The following is a 9647-nucleotide window of genomic DNA, read 5'->3' on the forward strand; positions in this document are numbered from 1 at the left end:
CACTGCACTCCAGTCTGGGCGACAGAGTGAGACTCCAACTCAAAAAAAAAAAAAACACAATTCAATACTGTTTAGTACACGCACAGAGTTATGTAGTTATTACCATAATCACATGTCAGATCATTTTATCACTCCCCCCACACAATCCTGTACCCATTAGTAATCACTTGACATTCTCCACTACCCACAGAGGTGGTGTTTCTGCATCTTCTCTGTTGGAACTTGGGAACTGATTCTTTTGTAGTACTTTCTCCATGGTCCCTGTACCCACAGTACCTGGCAACCACTCATCTATTTTCTGTCTCTATGAATTCTCCTATTTTAGATATTTCATATAAATGGAATAAAATAATATATAGTATTTTGTAACTGGCTTCTTTCACTTAGCATGTTTTCTAAGTTCATCCCTGTTGTAATATGTGTCAGTATTTAGTCCCTGTATATTGCTGAGTAATATTCATTATATGGATATGCAGCATTTTATTTATCTATTAACAGATGATGGATGTCATTTCAACTTTTTTGGTTACTATGAATGGGGCTGCTTTATAGAAATTATGTCATCTGTACATGAGAAAGTTTTATGCCTTCCTTCACAATTTGGATGCCTTTTTTTTTTCTTTTTCCTTTCCAATAGCCATAGCATAACTTTCAGTACACTATTAAATAAAAGTGGCTGGAGAAGATGCCCTTGTCTTGTTCCTAATCTTAAGGGAATGTATTTCTGTCACACATTGAGTTTTTGGGATGCACAGATCAATGTTGTTAAATCAAACTTAAAAAGATTTTAGCCATTATTTTTAAAATATTTTTCTGCTTCTCTTTCTTTCTTTATCCTGACATGCCCACTATGTGTACATTGGTGCCTTTATTGGTGTGCCACATTTCTTTAAGTTCTGTTCATTCTTCTTCAATCCTTTTTCTCTTTGTTCTGCAGATTACATGACATCTTTCAGTCTGACTTAAAGTTCACATAGTCCTTCTTCTGAAAGCTCACATCTGCTGTTGAGTCCCTCTATTAAATTTGTCCATCGTTATTCTTCTTTTTAACTCCCAAATTTCCATTTGGTTCTTTTATGTTGTTTATATTTTTATTGGTATTTTATATTTCTATTTAATGAGACATTGCCATCATAACCTCTTTTAATTTTTTACAGCTTTATTAAGGTATAATTGGCTGATAAAATTGTATGTAGTTAACTTGTACAATATGATGTGATGTATGCATACACTGTGGAATGTTTACCACACACAAGCTAATTAACACATTCATCACCACACATAGTTTTTGTGTGTGTAGAGAGAACACTTAAAATTCACTCTCTTGGCAAATTTCAAGAATAAAACACATTGTTATTAGCTATAGTCATCATGCCTCACTTGGGCAAAAGATACAAATTGTCATTGTTTTTTTCTTTTTTTTGACTCTGTCGCCCAGAATGGAGTTTTAGTTTCCACATATAAGTGAGATCATGCAGTATTTGTCTTTCTGTATCTAATTTATTTCACTTACCATCATATTTTCAGGTTCATCCATGATGTTGACAATGATAAGATTTCCTTCTTTTTTGTGACTGAATAATACTCAATTGTATATTTAAACACCACATTTTAAATCCATTTATTTGTTAATAGATACTTAGATTATGTTCATATTTTGACCAATGTGAATAACACTGAAATAAACATGGAATTTCCAGTATCTCTTTGAGATACTGATTTTATTTCCTTGGGCTACATATCCCAAAGTGGGATTGTTGGATTATATGGTAGTTCTGTTGTTTTATTTTGATTTTTTTTAAGGCACCTTATACTGTTTTCCATAATGGCTGTACCAGCTTTTATCCCCACCAATTGAATTTGATTTGCATTTTCCCAATAAATAGTGGTGTTGAGGGTCTCTTCATATATCTGTTGGCCATTTGCATGTCTCCTCTGGAAAAAGTCTGCTCAAGACCATTGCCCATTGTTTAATCAGGCTTCTATTTATTTATTTATGTTTATTTGCTAGTGAGGTATATTGTTCCTTAAGTATTTTGGACATCAATCCCTCATTGTATATATGGCCTGCAAATATTTTTTTCCCCATTCCATATGTTACCTTTTCACTTTGTTGATTGACTGCTTTGAAGAAACTTTTTAGTTTGATATAGTCCCGTTTGCTTATTGTTGCTTTTGTTGGCTTTATTTTTGGCATCAAATTTAAAAAAATCATTGGTAAGACTGATTTCATGAAAGTTGGCCCCTATGTTTTTTCTAGTAGTTCTATGGATTTAGGTTTTACATTAAGTCTTTAATTCATTTTGAATTGATTTGTGTGTGTGTGTGTGTGTATTGTATAATATAGGGATTCGATTTCATTTCTTTTTGCAAGTGGATATATCTAGGGTTTACAACACTATTTATTGAAAATATTGTCTTTTTCCCAAAATGTGTTCTTGGCGATTTCATCAAAGATTAGTTGACCATATACATATGAATTTATTTTTGAGCTATCTTTTCTTTTCCATTGGTTTATTGGTTTACTGTTTTCATGCCAGTACCATGATTTCAAAATCAGAAGCACAGTAATTTATTTGCCAACTTATAGAGGGTGTCTATAAAAAATTTTATGTTTGAATTGTAAATTGACCACTGTCCAAATTATACTTGTAATATTTATGGGGTACAAAGTGATGTTGTGATTTATTAATACAATGTGGAATAATTAAGTCAAACTAATTAACATACCCATCCCCTCAAGTACTTACCATTTTTTTGGTGAGAACATTTGAAATTTACTATGTTTGCAATTTTGAAAAGTACAATACATTATTATTTACTATATTCATCATGGCGTGCAACATCTCTCAAAGTAAAGAGCAGCAACACTTATTCCTCCTGTTCCTCCTGTCAAATTGAAACTTTGTACCCTTGTGTGTCTTGTATGTGTGTGTATATGGTGAATCTTCAGTATTTACAAATTTCATATATGCAAATTCAACTACTCATTAAAATTAAATATGAGCCGGACTCGGTGGCTCAGCCTGTAATCCCGCTCCTTTGGGAGGCACAGGCTGAGCCACCGAGCCCGGCTTCCTTTAATTCTTTAAAACAGTTTTTTGGGTCCTTGAACATTTTTTAATAAATATTTATTTCTGCTTTGATATATATTAGTTTTTTCTTCTACTAATTTTGAGTTTGGTTTACTCTTCCTTTTCTAGTTCTTTAAGATGCATCCTTAGGTTGTTTATTTAAAGTGTTTGTACTTTTTTGATATAGGAATTTGTTGTTATAAACTTTCCTTTTAGTACTAACTTCGTTGTACCTCATAAGTTTTGGTAGGCTCTGTTTCCATTCTCATTTATTGCAAGAATTTTAAAAAATTTCCTTCTTAATTTTTTCATTTACCCAGTGATCATTCAAGAGCATCTATTTTAATTTTCATGTATTTGCATAGTTTCTAATGTTTCTCTTGTTATTGACTTTTAGTTTTATTCCATTATAGTCAGAAAAGATACTTGATATAAGTTCAGTTTTTAAAAAAATTGTTCAGACTTATACTGTAGCCCAAAGTGGTCTATCCTTGAAAATGTTCCATGTGCTGAGAAGAAGCATGTGTTTTATTTTACTGTTAAATGAAATGATCTGTATATGTCTATAAGGTTTATATTTGGTCTAGAGTGCTGTCACTGTGCCCTGACTGTCACTCAAATTTATTTGGATCCCCAGGCTACTTTAGTCAGCTGGTAGCAAGATAGTTGGGACACAGGTTCCTCCCACAGGTTATCCTCCTCTGACTCGTGGTTGGTTTAAATACTCCCTCTGTGGGCACCAGAAGAATTCTGCCCTGTTCTGTGTTCTGCTGTGAGAAGGAGGCATTGAGTTTCTTTCTTTTTTTTTTTTTTTTTGAGTTGACGTCTCACTACTTGACCCAGGCTGGAGTGCAGTGGCACGCTCACAGCCACCCCAGTGTCGACCTGCTGGGCTCCGGTGATCCTTCCACATCAGCCTTCCAAGGAGCCGGAACTACAGGCGCGAGCTACCACACCCGGGCACCGAGTTTCATTGCAAAGTCCCATACTCATTTTGCTTTCTCTCCCTCAAGCACGCTGTAGCTCTCCTTGCTGTGCTGCCTGGAATTGAGGGGGTAGTGTGCAGACAGTGCAGGACTGTCCTTCCTGCCTTTTCTCTGCATCTCTCCTTGTTATTGTGTTAAAATAAGGAACTGTGGTCACTCACCTGATTTTTTGGTTCTTATGATAATTCTTTATTGCATGGATAGTTGTTCAATTTGGTGTTCCTGCATGGGAAAAACCACTGGAGGATTCTATTTGGCCATGTTGTTCCAGTTCCTCTTCTGTAAGAGATACTTTTAAGTATTGGTCTAGCACATGGTGACAATTATTTTTTCTGTAGTAGTTGGTGTAGTATTCTGTTTGTGACCATTAGATTAAAAGTATAAGTTGTGTTAAACCAACATTCCATAAGTTTATTGAATTTATGATTGCTTTTTCCATCAGTTACTGAAGGAGTATTATAATGTTCATTTTTCATATTTTCCTTTATGCCTGTGCATTTTTGATTCACGAATGTTGAAACTATGTTGTCACTTGACTAAGACTTAGAAATGTTAGATCACCCTTATGTGTTGATCCTTTTATTCTTATGCAATGACCATTGCAAACTTCAGTATGTTTTCTTACACTAATGTCTATTGTGTTTGATGTTGATGTTGATACATAAACTTCTACATACATTGATACATAAACTGCTAGATAAATAGCTTTACGTATTCTACCACTGTCCATATTTCACAATTTGCATCTTCTCATCTTATTCTTATTTTCCCATATACTTTTACAAAGTTGAGAAAACTCGGTTTCCATAATGTTTTTAAACTTTTTTATTTTGAAATAATTTTAAACATGCAGAAAGCTCTCAAAAACAGTACAAATATTTCATCCAGGCTTCCCATTTTAAAACATATTCTTTAACCATCTATATCTCTTTATATATACACAGCATTTTGCTGAATACATTCAGAATGTTATAGATATATCTCAATACCTTTAAGCAGTTCAGTGTGTCTAAACATACAAGCAATCTCTCATTTATTACTACAGTGCAACACTTGAAATTTGGGAATTAATGCTCATACAGTACTACCACTTAATCTATAGATCTTTCTTTTTTTCCAGTTGTTTCAATATTGTTCTTTGCAACTATTTTTTGATCCAGGATTTAATACACTATCATATATTACATTTAGTTTTCATTTTTTAAGTTTCTTTTAATTTTGAACAGTTTGTAAGTATTTCCCTTGTCTTTCATGACACTGACAATTTGAAGAAGCACATAAGTAATTTTGTAGCATGTCTCTCTATTCAGGTTTGTCTGATTAGATTCATGTTATACACTTCTGGCAGAAGTACCACAGAAGCGACATTATGTTCTCAGTGTATTGTATTAAGGAAGCGTAATATTTATTGGTCCCATTACCTTTGATAATTTGGTTAAGGTGGTGTGTTCCAGGGTTTTTCACTGCAAAGTAAAAAAAAATTTCTCTTGTAAGTAATATGTATCATGTAGGGAGATAAGTTAAGAAGACATCTGGCTCTTGAACAACACAAGTTTAAACTGCACTGGTCCTCTTATATGCAGATGCTTTCTGTTCAAATACGGATTGAAAATATTCAGGGGACACAAAGCCCATACATATATATGGAGGGCCAACTTTTCATATACATGTTTTCTGGAGGGCAATCTGTGGGATTTGAGTATGTATGGCTTTCATTAAAGTTATGTATCACAAGAGAACTCCATCAAACATGCTGAAATCTGACCTTTGCCCAGGTATTCCTGCTATTAAGTTTCTGAGGGAGATACATCAATGAGCTGATGAGAAGTGGAAAATATGAAGTTGTAGGATCTCCTAGAATAATATATATCCAATATCTGACTCTCTGGTTATGTTTCCCCTCACTTACCCAATGCAAGGAGTTAAGAACAAAGGTCTAATGAGGCTTCTCCTTAAGACCAAATTAAAAAAAAATTATCACCAATCATGCTCCACAACTCCTAAACATATGGAAATGCCAGCTGTCCGGGCCTGCAGCCTGGGTTGCGAGGAGTGTACCAGAAAATAAAAAGGCCAAAAGCAAAAGAACATGCATTCTTACCACTTTTGAGATGTTAGGGCACTTTGGAACCTTCCTGGCAGCCAAATGTGGTGGTTGGAAGAATGGTGGTTGGATCTGTCTTAAATGGGCTTCTTCGGTATTTTCCATTATTTCCACATTGTTGAAATAGAATTAGAAGCAGAAAATAACACTCTAAAAATTCCACCCATTTTGAGGCCACTTAATTTACAGAGATAACCTATTCCACCTCTCTCCCTCTTCCCAGAAAAACTAAAAACAAAAATCTACCCCTAAATTGTGTCCTTAAATCCTGAACCCAAAGATGAATACTCTGTTCAACTTCAGCCTATTGGAGACATTTTTCCAAAGTCAAATGTTTGAGAAAGAAGTTATATTCTGAATATTTTCCATGATCACTCTCAAATGTAAAAATAATTAAATAACAAAACTGAAAAGTTAGTTTGCATGCATAATTAGGACCAAAAAGCCTTACAAACTTAATGTTTTACAATGGAACGCAATCCTGCTTTTTGAGGAAGAAAGATACAGTCTTGCACTCACATGATCATACAGTACCAAAGAGCCATGCTCTGAGTTTACATATTTTGAATGAAATAAAAGTGGCAGCTGGACCCCTATTACATATAAAAGTTGTAATGTAGATTGCATCTACCTCTCAGAACAGAACAGGAACTGTGAATTTCAATGCAAATAGATACATTTGGCAGTGGAACTGGTGCGTTAGACATATTTCCTTGCAGTAATCAGAATAAGGACCACATTCCTCACAGGAAATTTGTTTATCACAGAGACATAGACAAAGCCCAAGAAATGAGAGTCAGCATAAAGTCATATAGCTTATGTGTTTAGACAGAGAAGTGCAAAATAAAACCCTCACTATGAAACAAAGGTGGGGGTAAGAGGTGGTGGTGTTAAATGAAAGAAGAAGGAGTTGGAAGTCCTATAATCGGATTCTATCAAAATGTGTTTTTCTCCCTCTATGATAGAAATACACATTTGAAAATGCAGGTAACTTTCTGTCAACTCAACTCCCACGGTGGCAACAGGAATAGGATAAAACGTAGAACCAGGAACAATGTTTCTTATTTCTGCCTATATACAAAGGTGGATGCGTGAGATTTAAGAACAGACAAAAATTCATTTAGTTCATGTGATTTACCAGATGTGCTGTCATGAGGGGGAGGCGGTTTCTTGCAGAATGAAGTGAAGGAGATGGTTCTGCTCAGCATGCAACAGTTACATCTCCACCTGAAGCGGTGTCATGGCTTCCAGGTTCTTTTCATGGGTGACCATGACGAAGAACTGGAGCAGCAGATGGAGCTCTTCCAGATGCTGGAGACTGCTATCCTGCCCGTGGGTGTCAAAAGTTTCCCAGGAGTACTTCTCCAGGGTCTGGGCATGCTCCAATCGCAGCTTTGGTGGGCAGCAGTTGCAGAAGAAGCAGCAGCAGCATGCAGGACCCCTCACCGTGGAGCAGTATATCAAAGAAAGCTCCCAGGGCAGTGGGAAAGGGCATGGCAGGGTGGCTGCTAAGGTGGAAATTGCACCAGGCCCCGGCTGGGACCCAGGCGGCGTCGTCAACAGCTACATGGGGTGGCTGCCATGACAGGCGCTGCATGCGCTTGAAGACTGCCAAGGCGTCAGTGTGGTCTCGTGCCAGCAGCTGGTAGAAGGTGGCCTTGCAGGGCGTCTGCAAGGCCAGGCGCAGCTGGGGCAGCTGGAGCTGGATGCCGCCCTGAAAGTGGCAGGCTGCAGCGATCAGGTGGTCCAGATTGCGCATGGCGTCGGCCAGCTTGAGGCAGAGGGCAGTGGCGGCTGTGGTTGGCTGGCCCAACTCGAGGTGCAGGTGCACAGCGTCACCCAGGGCGCTGGCGGCAGCCCCTCGTTGGCCGCAGGGCAGACTAGGCGCTGGCGCGTGTTGCACTCCTGCTTCAGGAAGAGGCAGGCGGTCTTGGTGAGGGCCAGTGCCTTCCCAGGTTAGTGGAAGAGCACCTGCTGGCAGCGCACGACCGTCAGCTGGCACCAGGTCTCCATGGCAGGCACTCCCTGGCGTGCAGCTCACGTCTCAGCTGCCTGAATTGTTTGCTGGTCCCCACCACGTTGGACTTCTGGGGGAACCCGTTCTTCAGCTTTTTCTGCACCAGCTGGTACTGGACCAGGAAGTCCTCGGTGTTGGGCTGGGCACTCGTGTAGATACAGGGGTGGCTTTGGCCACTGCCAAGTTTGCTGCCCCAAGCACTTACCAATAAGCTGATGCAGGAAGTGTTGTTACTGCTGCAGGTGGACTTTGAAGTGCCCTGTGTTATCCTGGGGCTGGCCAGTGGAACCACACCAGCTCTGGAGGCTGAGCCTGTCCATTGCCTGGTGATATGCAAAAGAGGAATCAGAGGCCGGGCTTAGCCAGGCTGAGAATGGCGTATGCAAATTGAGAGTCTCAGCATTGGCTGGCCAGACAATAAACTTAGCATCACGCAGGTGTGATATCTCTGCTTGCTGGCTTGGCCTAGTTGCACGTGATGCTTGCCTCTCAAGATTCCGGCACTGGATTAGTAATCGGTATTCTAGGGACCACCTTCACTGAGTTTTGCCACTAAAGTATTCAAAGAAACCTAGGGGCCAGCTTCATCACTCCACATTGGAGGGAGGTGGTAAGGGATGGGCAGGGGAGATGGAGGAGTGATGGGTGGGTGGAGCTCAGGACAAAGGCTGAAATGGGTGGCATATGTCAAGGCAACCAGGATGGGCAGGGAAAGATGGAAAAGGCAGTAGGCCCAAGGCAGACCAAGGCAGTCCACCAGCTCCTGTGAGAGGCCCAGCTAGCCTGGTGGGGCTCCTCCAGGGAGCCAGACCTCAGGAGCCAGGCATCAGCAGCTAGTCCCAATCTGGGGCAACCTGGGAGATGGTCGTGGTCCCAAAGAGCCTGCTGAGCAGCGGGTCGTTGTAGACGGCCATATCCACGAGATCCGGGGTGATGCGATTCCTGCCGTTGTTCTGGGCCTCGTTGCCCGCCAGCTGCAGGACCCTCGCCGTCAGGAACTCGATGACAGCGGCCAGGTACACGGGCGCAGACCAACTCAGGCGCCGGGCATAGTAGCCCTCCCGCAGACGGCGCTCCACGTAGCTGACGGAGAAATTCAACTGGGCTCGGGCAGTGCGGGAGCGGGCCCGCCGCCGACTTCTCGATGATGACCTCGATGATGACCTCTGTTGGCTCCTGGTTCGCGGCATGATGGGTGCCGGGTACGATCTCTGCTTGCTGACTTGGCCTAGTTGGATGTGATGCTTGTCTCTCAAGACACCGGCACTGGACTAGGAATCCGTATTTCAGTGACCACGGACTAGTCCCTTATTGGTCAGGTAGTGGGCTGGGGACATGCACATTTGGTGATGTCATCGCTTTTTGGGTGGTCGGGAGGGAGCAGGCCTGAGTTGAGAATACATAACACAGTTAAATCATTTGGTCATATTCTATATTCTACCCTGGCATTCCCCAACCTCCTATTT

At 40.2% G+C, this 9647-nt stretch overlaps 1 protein-coding gene across 1 annotated transcript; it reads right to left on the reverse strand.

The window, feature by feature from the left end:
- Positions 1-9014: 9014 nt before the first annotated feature.
- LOC103257621 (histone H2A-Bbd type 2/3-like) lies at positions 9015-9371 on the reverse strand. Its single transcript, XM_008055317.1, has one exon. The coding sequence runs from the start codon at positions 9369-9371 to the stop codon at positions 9015-9017; it is 357 nt and encodes a 118-aa protein (XP_008053508.1).
- Positions 9372-9647: the final 276 nt, after the last annotated feature.

This window comes from Carlito syrichta, unplaced genomic scaffold (assembly GCF_000164805.1).
Source record: "Carlito syrichta isolate Samal-C Ts95f unplaced genomic scaffold, Tarsius_syrichta-2.0.1 Scaffold80813, whole genome shotgun sequence".
NCBI classification, from domain to species: domain Eukaryota; kingdom Metazoa; phylum Chordata; class Mammalia; order Primates; family Tarsiidae; genus Carlito; species Carlito syrichta.